This window comes from Leucopleurus acutus (assembly GCF_964270905.1).
Source record: "Leucopleurus acutus genome assembly, chromosome: Y".
Lineage (NCBI taxonomy): Eukaryota > Metazoa > Chordata > Mammalia > Artiodactyla > Delphinidae > Leucopleurus > Leucopleurus acutus.
The window spans coordinates 8,002,685-8,016,000 of NC_139164.1; the positions used below are offsets into that span (position 1 = coordinate 8,002,685).

Genomic DNA, 13,316 nt, shown 5'->3' on the forward strand with positions numbered 1-13,316 from the left:
CATAGCCATGAGCCTATGACTAAGAAAGACCTGATATACTATCATAATAGGGTGTGGACCCAATATATGTTAGGATCAGAAGGGCGATGGCCCCTGAGTGACTTACTCAATTATTATCTGATCTCACAGTTAAAAGTATTTTGCAAAAGAGCAGGGAAAGGATGAGATTCCATATGTTGCAGAAGCTATTGCATCAGGAGGAAAAGGACTCAGAGGGCTGCCACCTTATGGTGTAGTAATCTGAAAGGAAATCCAAGGGGGAACCTGTTCTACAGGGCAAAGAGGGAGGAAATGAGAGTGGGAACATGTTACTCCAAAACCTAAACCCCCCTCTGGCCTATCCAGCTCCTCCACTGGCCAAGAAGCCTGCACTGGCAGTTCTTCCAGCTGCTCCCCCATGCTGCCAACATATTCACTCCTTTCACCGCCTCCTGTTTCCCCTACCCATGGGGATCAAATAGAAGTTTCTGTGATAACCCCCAATGCACAGGGACATCGTTTAGTATCACCGTCAAAGACCGGACAGGGCACCCAGTTTGGACCAGGATCTACTTCTGTAGCAGGACAATCTCCCTTGCACTGATATCCTGTTAGGAGGCCAGGGGACTCCCTTAGACTTGGGGTGTCCAATTCTAATTTCCCCACAGGAGCTCTGGGTAACTTTGACAGTGGGGAACAATTTGATTGACTTTCTAACAGATAAGGGTGCCACATGATCTGTGATAAACACCAAGGTGGCACAGAAAACATCTCAGTCTATCCCAGTCATAGGAGTTTCTGGAGACGTACAAAACCGTTCATTCTTACAACCTCTAGAATGCCAACTAGGAGACCTCATCCTGAAATACAGCTTCTTATATATGCCAGAGTGTCCAATCCCCCTTTTTGAGAAGAGATTTCCTTTGTAAATTAAATGATTAAGTCACTTTTTCACCAGGACAGCTTGACATCAGGGTCCCACCGGAGCATGCTTTAAGCGTATACATGCTACTCATGGAAACCCCAGAGAAGGAAACAAAATCTTCCTAGAAGAAACTTGTCTGTGTCTTTGAGATGGAAATGTCCTATCTGGTCTTCTCAGGAACCCTCATCTCTGCCATCTTTTTAAAATGCAAATTTTGAAAAGAAGGTAAAGTAATTTAGAAATTGACTTGTGAAGGGTAAATAGAAATCCTAAGTGTCTTTTCTGTAAATAAAAAGATTTAACAAGTAAGCTTGATTTGTTCCATCTACCAGAAACCCAACTTTAATGCAACGTCTTTTGTAAATTGATGGGTTTTACATTGCATTACCTGACTCAGGGATGAAATTCTGAAATGAGAACTATGAGGTCTGTCTGTTTGTATGTTTGAATGTGTCTTTGTCTTTGGATTACATTGTTGATGTTGATTTGTGGATGAGCTCTGTTAAACTGGCTTAAAGGAAAGGAAGCGCTTACAAACCAAACAATTCTAAATACAAGAGACATTAAGCTAAATGAGTTTCAGGTTCATGTGAACTAGGAAAAATTTAGTATTAAATTAATACCTGGTATTGATGTTTACGTTTGTTGATGCAATTAATATAGACATGTCTTTAGAGGCATCAAGTATAATACTTTCAGTGCACCTAGGTTTAATAGAACTTAAATGAAATCTTGTTATATCTGTTGCAGATTTGTCAGCAAGAAAAATCGCTTGATGTGATTTAACGAAAGTAAATGTAAACGAGATAAGAGCCTCTAGGTAAACTCTATAGGAATAATTATGTTCTGAAAATGATCTAAAAGTCTCTCCAGATTTCGGTAACTATTACTTGCCTCTTGGTCTTCACTGGAAAGTAAGATTTTTAAGAGTTGGGGATTCTAATTTAAATATATATTTAAAGCTACTGAAAATAATAAAACATTTCAGTGTAGAGTATGTAAGCGAGGTATATGTTTTGAGTAAAAGGAGTTTTATGCATGGTCAGGCTGAGATTAACGTAATTGAGTAAATGAATTTTTAAAAGTAAGCTGATGCAAAACTTGAATTTGGCTTTCTCTCTGTTAAGAGGACAAGTTTTCTTAAAATGTTGAACTGCCTTTGATGACAGGTTTTAAGTTTCTTTACCTTTGAAGTGATCAGTTCTGTATTTGCCTTTGAAATGTTTTACTGTTGCTTTGGTTAAGTAACTTGTTTCTCAGTGACCTATGATCCTATTTGACTGAGTGTTCTAGACCCTTTGAGATATATATATAAAATTTCTTTGTTTTTGTTTTTTGACAAAACTTCCTAAATCAGATTCTAATGAAGTTCTTTCGGCCTCTGGCTAACTTTAGTATGCTTCAAAGGGCTCCTGTAACATCCCAAAGAAAGATAGGTTTGTTCAGTATGTTAAATTACATGGGAAGAATTGTCAAATGAGTAATAAATCTTCATAGGTTATACTGTATGGTAAATGTCACTAATATAGACCTTCTAGAAATTATGTAAAGTTCCTGAAATTAATATATGTCCTGGTATAATGTTATAATTTTAATCTTTATCTTAAAATGTTGTAAGTTACAGCAATTTGGATAAACTTCTTTGCCAAGAAAAATTGTAATCATTTTTAACCTTGCCTCTTTAAGACCTTCATCATTCATAGGCATCTAAGGTAATACTTTGCAAAAAACTGCCACATGTTCAAGAAGACTTGTAAAAAGGAAACTTTAACATATAAAAGTGTCTTATAGCCTTTAGATAATACCACTGGACTGGGTAACAAATGACAAAACTAATAGGAAACCTGATAATTTTATCCACATTAATGGGAAATAATTACATGGGAATAAATGAACTGATGAATATGATGTATAACTTTATGACTTTGAGAAATATACTAGCTTTAATCTTTATTTTCCAGAAAACATTTCCTCTTATAAAGTATTTCTTTGTGAACAAAGATTAAACATTTATCTTTTTCTCTCTACCTGATTCTGCCAGAATTTGGCCTCTCCAGCTGGCTCTCCTGACTTGATATTTTATTGGAACTGGATTACAACTAGTTATGCTAATCATTGCTTTAATTTGTTCTTTGTTTCCAAATTGTTTGTGGTTTGTGTCTCCCTGATGCACTATGACTTTATTAATGTTACTAGCTGCTTTATTTATTTTTTTTTGTGCAGACTTTCTCTAGTTGCAGCGAGGAGGGGGGCTCTACTCTTCGTTGTGGTGTGCGGGCTTCTCATTGTGGTGGCTTCTCGTGGAGCACATGGGCTGTAGGCACGCGGGCTTCAGTAATTGTGGCTCATGGGCTCAGTAGTTGTGGTGCACAGTCTTAATTGCTCTGCGGCATGTGGGATCTTCCTGGACCAGAGCTCAAACCTGTGTCCCCTGCATTGGCAGGTGGATTCTTATCCACTGCACCTTAAGGGAAAGTCCCTAGCTGCATTACTTTTATCTTGTTTATTTTATAAGATTGTTGTCTCTTACAGTATGTAGTGTGTAACCAGGCCTCCATACAAAATAGATGATGGCTAACATCTTGAGGAAATAGCTTAAATAGATTACATTTACAATGTAAAATAATTGTAATAGTGTGATTTCTAGGTATGGGAAGAAGCAACAAGGGAAAATATCTCCTGGATCATTTTAGACTATTTAGAGGATCCAGAGAATCTTTAAATATTGATAGGGCTTAATCCGAAAATTAGCACCTGGAGTGGCATATCAACAATTTTTGCCTGACCTTGGATGAGCCTGCCAGTTGTGGGACAGAATTTCATCATGAAATGTCTTCCAAATATTGGTCAAATTCCTAACCAAGCGGGGAAGATCTGAGGAATGGAATTCTCCCTGCCGTATCAGTCATCAGCGATTGCAGCCCTCCATCGTGAGCCCATGGACCCTGAGGAAACTCAGGAAGAATACCTGCCATCTAGCAGCCATCAAACTGAAGCCATTCCCTCAGTTGAGCTGTGAGGAAACTCAGGATGTGAAAATATAGGATACAAGCCCCAGATAGCTGAGGTGTATATCAAAGGAATGATTTCAGTGAGCCCAGACTCTTGCATATTCCCATACGTAGAAAAGTGCTAAATTTCTTAACTTGAGATGCTGCCTCCTGGGTTTGAAGTCCTAAAAATATTCCTGCTGAATAAAACATAAATCTCAACTTTCAGGTTGTGAATATTGATTAAGTAGACATTTTCCAAAGAGGAACAAAAGAAGACAAATCCCACCATTTGGAACAAACTGGCACCAATGGTGGGCACTTTCAGAAAGATCCATCTGACGAAGCAGTTAAAACGGTTGTCACCCCTTTTTCCACAATATTGTGGAATGGACATTGACATTGGGGAATTGTAACAGGGAAGAGCAAAATCAGACTCCACTTCGGATATTTCTTTGACATTAACCTTTGCTTTTTGTTGCTTTTTTAACATAATCATACATAATGGCCTGCCTCAGGGAACCCTGCCTCTGCCTGAATGTTAAACTAAAGTGCCTTTGTTCAGTTTATAGGGAGACAGTCTGACCCTGTGCACCTGTGAATGGCTACAGAAAAGAAGAAATTAATAATACATTCCCTCCCCATGCTGGCCAAGCCAGGCAATACTAATGGCCTTTTTACTTTACTTCTTCATGTCCTTCCCTTCTCTGTTCTATAAAAGAAGCTGGCAAACAGACCCTGACAAGATGGTTTTTTGGGGACTCTAGTCCGCCATCTTCTTGGTCTGCTGGCTTTCCGAATAAAGTTGTATTCCTTGCCTCAACACCTGGTCTCCCGTTTTATTGGCCTGTCATCTGGCCAGCAGAGCGAGCTTCAACTTGGTAACACAGGTAGCTGGAACATCAAAAGGTTACTGTTAATTAAAGAAAACCAGATATCCCAAGTTAAGGAATTCAGCGCATTCAGAAAATACATACACTGTGCTCACTGGACTCATTCTTTTCATGTGCACCTCAGCTCTCTGGGGCCAGTATCCTGTATTTTCTTTCTTTCTTTTTTTAATGTTTATTTATTCATTTTGCATACTTTGGGTCTTAGTTGTGGCATGCCTACTTCTTAGTTGCAGCAGATGAACTCTTAGTTGCGGCATTCATGCAGGATCTAGTTACCTGACCAGGAATCGAACCCACCCCCCGCCGCCACATTGGGAGCACGGAGTCATACCCGCTGAATTACCAGGGAATGTTTCAGAGTCCAAGCTCACTCTGCTCTCTGTTCACCATCACTGGTGACATTTTTGATTGGATTGTGGGAAGCTGACCTGTCTGTGCATTGTAGGAGGTTAATCAGAATATCTCCACACTTTGCCACATGCCCCTTGGAAAGAAGCAAGTCCCTACCCCCAACTCCATTCTTCTTGTAAAACCACTGCTGTCACCTTGTTCACCTTCATCTGCTTTGATATTTTATTCTGTCAGTATCATTTTTTACCACCAACAAACCATGTACATGTTTAAGGTCAGACAGACAAAAAGGATGGAAATTTGCTTGAGTTTTGTTTTAAATAGCTAATTATGTAGAGTATACTTTTTTTTTTTTTTTTTTTTTTTTGCGGTACGCGGGCCTCTCCCGTTGTGGAGCACAGGCTCCGGACGCGCAGGCTCAGCGGCCATGGCTCACGGGCCCAGCCGCTTTGCGGCATGTGGGATCTTCCCGGACCGGGGCACGAACCCTTGTCCCCCGCATCGGCAGGCGGACTCTCAACCACTGCGCCACCAGGGAAGCCCTAGTCTACATTTTTAATTAGTCTTTTGACTTCAAATAGTATTATTACAAAATCAAGTATCTCTTGTAGCTTACTATACTAGCATCAATGGGATATATCTCTATTTACTTATATTCCTTTAAACAGAGTTCAAGTGTCTAGTATCAGAAATTATAACACATTAAAAAATGTAGGAGTTTTAGTGTTACTGAACTAGACTTGGGTCTGACACCAGTTTGTGGAGAAGGAAAGTTCAGCCTTTATTTATTTATTTATTTTGCGGTACGCAGGCCTCTCTCTCACTGTTGCGGCCTCTCCCGTTGTGGAGCACAGACTCCGGACGCGCAGGCTCAGCAGCCATCATGGCTCACGGGCCCAGCCGCTCCGCGCCATGTGGGATCTTCCCGGTACGGGGCACGAACCCGTGTCCCCCGCATCGGCAGGCGGACTCTCAACCACTGCATCACCTGGGAAGCCCTAGAAAAGAGTTTTATTCAAGCCAAACTGAGAACTCTAGCACAGGTGCCAGGGTAGCCTCTCAGTAGCTCTGAGGAACTGTTCCTTGAAGCATGGTTTTCAGCACAGTCTTACACCTTATCAGAACACGGAACATATATCAAACATTACAGGGTTACATTCCTTCCAGATTTCAAAAGAGATGGATACAGCTGGACAGCATGACCTTGGGAAGCGAACCTTGTCTTCCAAGGAGCGTTAACATGGACAGTATAAAAAGGGAGTTTTTTATCCTTATCTTTGAACATAAAGTTCTTTATGTTAATGGTTAAACTAGATGTACTATGTGTGTTTGATAGGTAGTAGGTCAGGCTGTTTTAGTTCACACAAAGTTTAGGCTGAACCATCTAAAAGCCAGAATGACTTCCCCATATCTTTTTTTTTTTTTTGGTCTGTGCCATTCAACTTTGCAGGATCTCAGTTCCCCGACAAGGGATTGAACCCGGGACATGGCAGTGAAAGTGTGGAAACCTAACCACTAGACCACCAGGGAACTCCCCTCCATATCTTAATACATGAAAAAGTTTCCTATCATTAGTGACAACTCCGCAGAACACTGTTCTTTATGATGTTTTTAATAAATCATTTCTTATTTTGCAGACTTCTGAAGTTAAAAAAAAAGGGGGATTCTTTAAGTGTTACTTTTTTCTCTAATAAAAGTGTGAGAGGTGTCTGTAGGTATTGGGGTGGGATAATATTCAAGTTAGTATGTTTGAAATATATGAGGAGCATTAGTAAGAAAACAATTAACATATATTCCAGAAAGAATACACTAAATTGTGTATGGTGGTCTAAAAGCTAGTGTTTCTTTGCAAAGATAGCTGATTAGTACTGACGGTAGCTACTGTTGAGCAACTTGGTTCAATAGACATGTTGTGAAGCATAAAATTTTAATGTCTTTTGTGATTTTTAAATTTTATAACAACTGTATTAGAAATAGTAAAAAGAAACATGAAATTAAATAATATATTTTATTTAATGGTTAACATAAAATTGTTAGTGAATATTTTACTCTTTTGTATGCAGTCTTTGTAATCTGTTGTATAGTTTACAATTACAGCACATCTCAATTTGGATTGGCTACATTTCAAATGTTCAAAAATCACATGTAGTTATTAGCTCCCTTAATTCAAGAAAGTTCTTTGTGCTTGTGTTTGTTTGAGAGTAGTTTTGTTATGTGAACAAAAATCAAAGGGAGCTCCTAAGTTATCTTATTTGGCAGGTTTGAGTCCCCCTTTTTTCATATGGGAGAGCACTTTGATCATCAGCAGGGCTCCTTTAATACGTAATTAGAAAGCTGTTTCTTCTAATTTATGAGAAAAATTGAGTCCTGTGTCTGTGGTAGAGCTGACACTGATTGTTTTGATTTCTCAGGTAATCTCATGGGGTGTATATGCATTCTCAGAAAGGATACAGTTAGGATTTTACCTTTCTCTTAATATTTATATTTTTCATTTCTAGGCTGTTCGCTGCTACGAATCTTTAATCTTAAAAGCTGAAGGAAAAATGGAGTCTGAATTCTTTTGTCAGTTAGGTCACTTCAACCTCTTATTGGAAGATTATCCAAAAGGTAATCTTTTTCTATTTTAAAATTTCTGCTTAATTTATGTTTGTATCATATAAAAATGTAATTGCTTTTACTATTTTTCTTTTACTTTTTATCAAGGCACTTAGAACTGTTGTTTAGTTTCTTCTAAGCTCAAACAAAACAAGCAATGAGAAACAAAATAGAGTAGATGGAAATGTGAAAATTTTATGTAATTCCATGTAAATATTCAATAAATTTGATCATTCTGTAAAATTCATAACAACATACACGTGCGTTGCTGCTGTGCTTGCCTTTCTGCAAACCTGTGTTTAAAACCTTATCACAGAAAGAGATGTCGTTTGATATTTTCATCTATAAATACAAATGTGGAACTTTTCGGAAGAGTAACCCTGGCGTGTTTTCCAGCACCATCAAGCAATTTTCCAGTTGTCACTGTTCTCCTATAAATTTTACTCAATTTTGACACTATTTATCTGGAGATAAAACAGATCCCACAGGTAAAGGACTCAGTCCCATGTGACTGCCCCTCTTTAGAAGTCAGTTGTGTCAGGGTTGTCACGTGTCCTGCTGATGATCCAGCTGTAAATCAGAGTTTCCCAAACCCCGTCCTTGAATTTGAATTATTTGTTAAAGTGACTCACAGAGCTCAGGGAAACATTTACCAATTTACTATAAGGGATATTGTAAAGGATACAAATGAACAGCTAAATGAAGAGGTACATAGATAAGGTCTGGAAGTTTCCTGAGCTCAGGAACTTATTTCCCTGAGGAATTGGATGCATCAAATCTCAGTTTCCAGGAATTTATTATAGAGCTTAATCTGTAGGCTTTCTCCTACCTACCTGCCTCATCCTGAGGATACCTAAGGGCTCGCTGTTAAGTCATCTCATTAGCATTAAGTGAATCAAAAGTGGCCCTTAAGAGCCACTCTTCACTCAGGACATTCCAAGTATTTTAGGAGCTCTCTATCACGAGACCTTAGGCCAAATATACTTTTTATTGTTCTAAAACACAAACAGCATTTCTCATTTCTGTTCTTGAGTTTTAAAAAATTTTCCATTTAAGTTAGGAAATATTTGAAAATCTGACATTTATTCATGGCATTGGATGGTAATACTGATAATCTTCTCTATGTTTGAGCTGTTGACTGAAAAAATGTACAACCAAAACGTTGAAAGTTATGTTTTATTTGGTTGAAGAAACTGAGGACTTAAGCCTGGGACACAGCATCTCAGATAACTCTGAGAGATTGCTCCACAGAGAAAAGGTGGGGAGCCCAGGTGTATAGGAGTTTCTGCAGCAAAGAATAGGTAGTTGGAACATCAAAAGATTACTGATTTTTTTTTGTTTTTTTTAAATATGGGTAACATATATTTTCTTTCTTTATTTTTTGTGTTTTTTTGGCTGTGCACGGGCTTTCTCTAGTTGTGGATAGAGGGGGGGCTACTCTTCCTTGCAGTGCATGGGCTTCTCATTGTGGTGGCTTCTGTCATTGTGGAGCACATGCTGTAGGTGTGCAGTGAACATTGTGGTACATGACCCTTTTTGAATTATGGTGTTCTCAGGGTATATGCCCTATAGTGTGATTGCTGGTCGTATGGTAGTTCTATTTTTAGTTTTTTAAGGAACCTCCATACTGTTCTTCATAGTGGCTATATCAATTTACATTCCCACCCACAGTGCAAGAGTGTTCCCTTTTCTCCACACCCTCTCCTGCATTTACTGTTTGTAGATTTTTTTTTTTTTTTTTTTGCGGTACGGAGGCCTCTCACTGTTGTGGCCTCTCCCATTGCAGAGCACAGGCTCCAGACTCGCAGACTCCGCGGCCATGGCTCATGGGCCCAGCCGCTCCGCGGCATGTGGGATCTTCACGGACCGGGGCACGAACCCATGTCCCCTGCATCGGCAGGCAGACTCTCAACCACAGCACCACCAGGGAAGCCCCTGTTCGTAGATTTTTTGATGATGACCATTATAACCAGTGTGAGGTGATACTTCATTGTAGGGTTGATTTGCATTCTCTAATAATTACTGATGTTGAACATCTTTTCATGTGTTTGTTGGCAATCTGTATATGGAGAAACGTCTGTTTAGGTCTTCCACCCATTTATGAATTGGGTTTTTTGGTTTTTTGTTATTGAGCTGCATGAGCTGCTTCTATATTTTGGAGATTAGTTCTTTGTCAGTTGCTTCGTTTGCAAATATTTTCTCCCATTCTGAGGATTCTTTTCATTTTGTTGGCAATGGAGTGGTTTCCGTTGCTGTGCACAACTTTAAGTTTCATTAGGTCCCACTTGTTTATTTTTGTTTTAATGTCCATTTCTCTAGGAGGTGGGTCAAAAAGGACCTTGCTGTGATTTACGTCATAGTGTTCTGTCTGTGTTTTCCTCTTAAGAGTTTTACAGTGTTTGGCCTTACATTTAGGTCTTTAATCCATTTTGAGTTTACTTTTTTGAATGGTGTTAGGAAGTGTTCTAATTTAATTATTTTACATGTAGTAGTCCAGTTTTCCCAGCACCACTTATCGAAGAGACTGTCTTTTCTCCATTGTATACTCTTGCCTCCTTTTGCAAAGGTAAGGAGAACATAATTGCGTGGTTTTATCTCTGGGCTTTCAACACTGTTCTATTGATCTGTATTTCTCTTTTTGTGCCAGTACCATAATGTCTTCATTACTGTATCTTTGTAGTATAATCTGAAGTCAGGGAACCTGATTCCTCCAGCACCGTTTGTCTTTCTCAAGATTTTTTTGGCTATTTGGGGTCTTTTGTGTTTCCATACAAATTGTGAGATTTTTTGTTCTAGTTCTGTGAAAAATGCCACTGGTAGTTTGATAGGGATTGCATTGAATCTGTAGGTTGCTTTGGGTAGTATAGTCATTTTCACAATGTTGATTCTTCCTATCCAGGAACATGGTATATCGCTTCATTTGTTTGTATGATCCTTAATTTCTTTCATCAGAGTCTTATAGTTTTATGCATACAGAAAACTGTATGCAGTTTGTTTCTTTTTTTTTTTTTTTGCGATACGCAGGCCTCTCACTGTTGTGGCCTCTCCCGTTGTGGAGCACAGGCTCTGAACGCGCAGGCCCAGCGGCCATGGCTCACGGACCCAGCCGCTCCACGGCATGTGGGATCTTCCTGGAGCGGGCACAAACTCGTGTCCCCTACAGCGGCAGGCGAACTCTCAACCACTGCACCACCAGGGAAGCCCTGCAGTTTGTTTCTTTAGGTAGGTTTATTCCTAGGTATTTTATTCTTTTTGTTGCAGTGGTAAATGGGAGTGTTTCCTTAATTCTCTTTCAGATTTTTCATCGTTAGTGTATAAGAATGCAAGAGAATTCTCTGCATCAATTTTGTATCCTGCTAGTTTACCAAATTCATGGATTAGCTCTAGTAGTTTTCTGGTAGCATCTTTAGGATCATCTTTGTATATAGTATTATGTCATCTGTGAACAGTGACAATTTTACCTCTACTTTTCCGATTTGGATTCCTTTTTGTACTTTTTCTTCTCTGATTGCTGTGGCTAAAACTTCCAAAAGTTTGTTGAATAATAATGGTGAGAGTGGCCAACCTTTTCTTGTTCCTGATCTTAGAGGAAATGGTTTCAGTTTTTCACTACTGAGAACTATGTTGCCTGTGGGTTTGTCACATATGGCCTTTATTATGTTGAGGTAGGTTCTCTATGGCTACTTTCTGGTGAACTTTTATCATAAATGGGTTTTGAATTTTGTCAAAAGCTTTTTCTGCATCTATTGAGATGATCATATGATTTTCATCTTTCAGTTTGTTAATATGGTGTATCACATTGATTTATTTGCATATATTGAAGAATCCTTGCATTCCTGGGATAAACCTCACACTTGATCATGGTGTATGATCCTTTTAATGTGTTTTTGGATTCTGTTTGCTCGTATTTTATTGAGGATTTTTGCATTTATGTTCGTCAGTGATATTGGCCTATATTTTCTGTTTTTGTGACATCTTTGTCGGGTTTTGGTATCAGGGTGTTGGTGGCTTTGTACAATGAGTTTTCGAGTGTTCCTGCCTCTGCTATATTTTGGAAGAGTTTGAGGAGGAAACTTGTTAGCTGTTTTGCAAATGTTTGATAGAATTCGTCTGTTAAGCCATCTGGTCCTGGGCTTTTGTTTGTTGGAAGACTTTTAATCACAGTTTCAATTTCAGTGCTTGTGATTGGTGTGTTTACATTTTCTATTTCTTTTGGTTCAGTTTTGGAAGGTTGTGGTTTTCTAAGAATTTTTCCATTTCTTCCATGTTGTCCATTTTATTGGCATATGGTTGCTTATATTAATCTCTCACGATCATCTGTAATTCTGCTGTGTCAAATTTTACTTCTCCCTTTCCATTTCTAATTATGTTGATCTGAGTAGTCTTCTTTTTTTTCTTTTTTAAAAATATGAATTAAATTTCAGCTGCGTTGGGTTTTTGTTGCTGTCCCCGGACTTTCTCTAGGTGCGGCAAGCGGGAGCTACTCTTCTTTGCCATGCTCGGGCTTCACATTGCGGTGGCTTCTCTGGTTGCGGATCATGGGCTCTAGGTGCATGGGCTTCAGTAGTTGTGGCACGTGGGCTCAGTAGTTGTGGTGCACGTGCTTAGTTGCTCCTTGACATGTGGGATCTTCTTGGACCATGGCTCGAACCAATGTCTCCTGCATTGGCAGGCACATTCTTAACCACTGTGCCATCTGGGAAGTCCCTCCTTTTTTTAGTGATGAGTCTGGCTAATCGTTTTTCAATTTTGTTTATCTTCTCAAAGAACCAGATTATAGTTTTATTGATCTTTGCTACTGATCCTTTCATTTCTTTTTCATTTTTTTTGATGTTATCTTTATGATTTCTTTCCTTCTGCTAACTTGGTTTTTTTTGTTCTTCTTTCTGTAATTGCTTTAGGTGTAAGTTTAGGTTGTTTATTTGAGATGTTTCTTGTTTCTTCAGGTATGATTGTATTGCTGTAAACTTCCTGCTTAGAACTGCTTTTGTTGCATCCCATAAGTTTTGGGTTGTCGTGTTTTCATTGTCATTTGTTTCTAGGTATTTTTTGACTTCCTCTTTGATTTCTTCAGTGATCTGTTGCTTATTTAGTAGCATATTGTTTGGCCTGCATGTGTGTGTATTTTTTACAGTTTTTTTCCTGTAATTGAAATGTAGTTTCACAGCATTGTTTTTGGAAAAGATATTTGTTACAATTTGAGTTTTCTTAAATTTACCAAGGCTTGATTTGTGACCCAAGATGTGATCTATCCTGGAGAATGTTCCATGAGTGCTTGAGAAGAAAGTATATTCTGTTGGTTTTGGATGGAATGTCCCATAAATATCAGTTAAGTCCTTCTGGTGTAATGAGTCATTTAAAGCTTGTGGTTCCTTATTTATTTTCATCTTGGATGTTCTGTGAAAGTGGGGTGTTAAAGTTCTCTAACATTATTATGTTACTGTCAGTTTTCCCTTTTATGGCTCTTAGTTAGCATTTGCCTTATGTATTGAGGTGTGCCTATCTTGTGTGCCTAAGTATTTACAATTGTTATATCTTCTTGGATTGATTCTTTGATCATTATGTAGTGTCCTTCTTTGTTGT

At 38.7% G+C, this 13,316-nt stretch overlaps 1 protein-coding gene across 6 annotated transcripts in view; it reads left to right on the top strand.

Annotated features, from left to right (window-relative positions):
- LOC309978899 (lysine-specific demethylase 6A-like) overlaps window positions 1–13,316 on the top strand; it is a 186,445-nt gene that overhangs the window by 17,766 nt on the left and 155,363 nt on the right. For all 6 annotated transcript variants that reach the window (XR_014327152.1, XM_082865559.1, XM_082865555.1 and 3 more), the window contains exon 3: window positions 7,637–7,745. Coding sequence is in view for 5 of the 6 variants with exons in the window: in XM_082865559.1 (XP_082721685.1) it covers window positions 7,637–7,745 (109 nt within the window). In the remaining variant the exon portion in view is untranslated. The remainder of the gene's footprint in view (window positions 1–7,636; window positions 7,746–13,316) is intronic.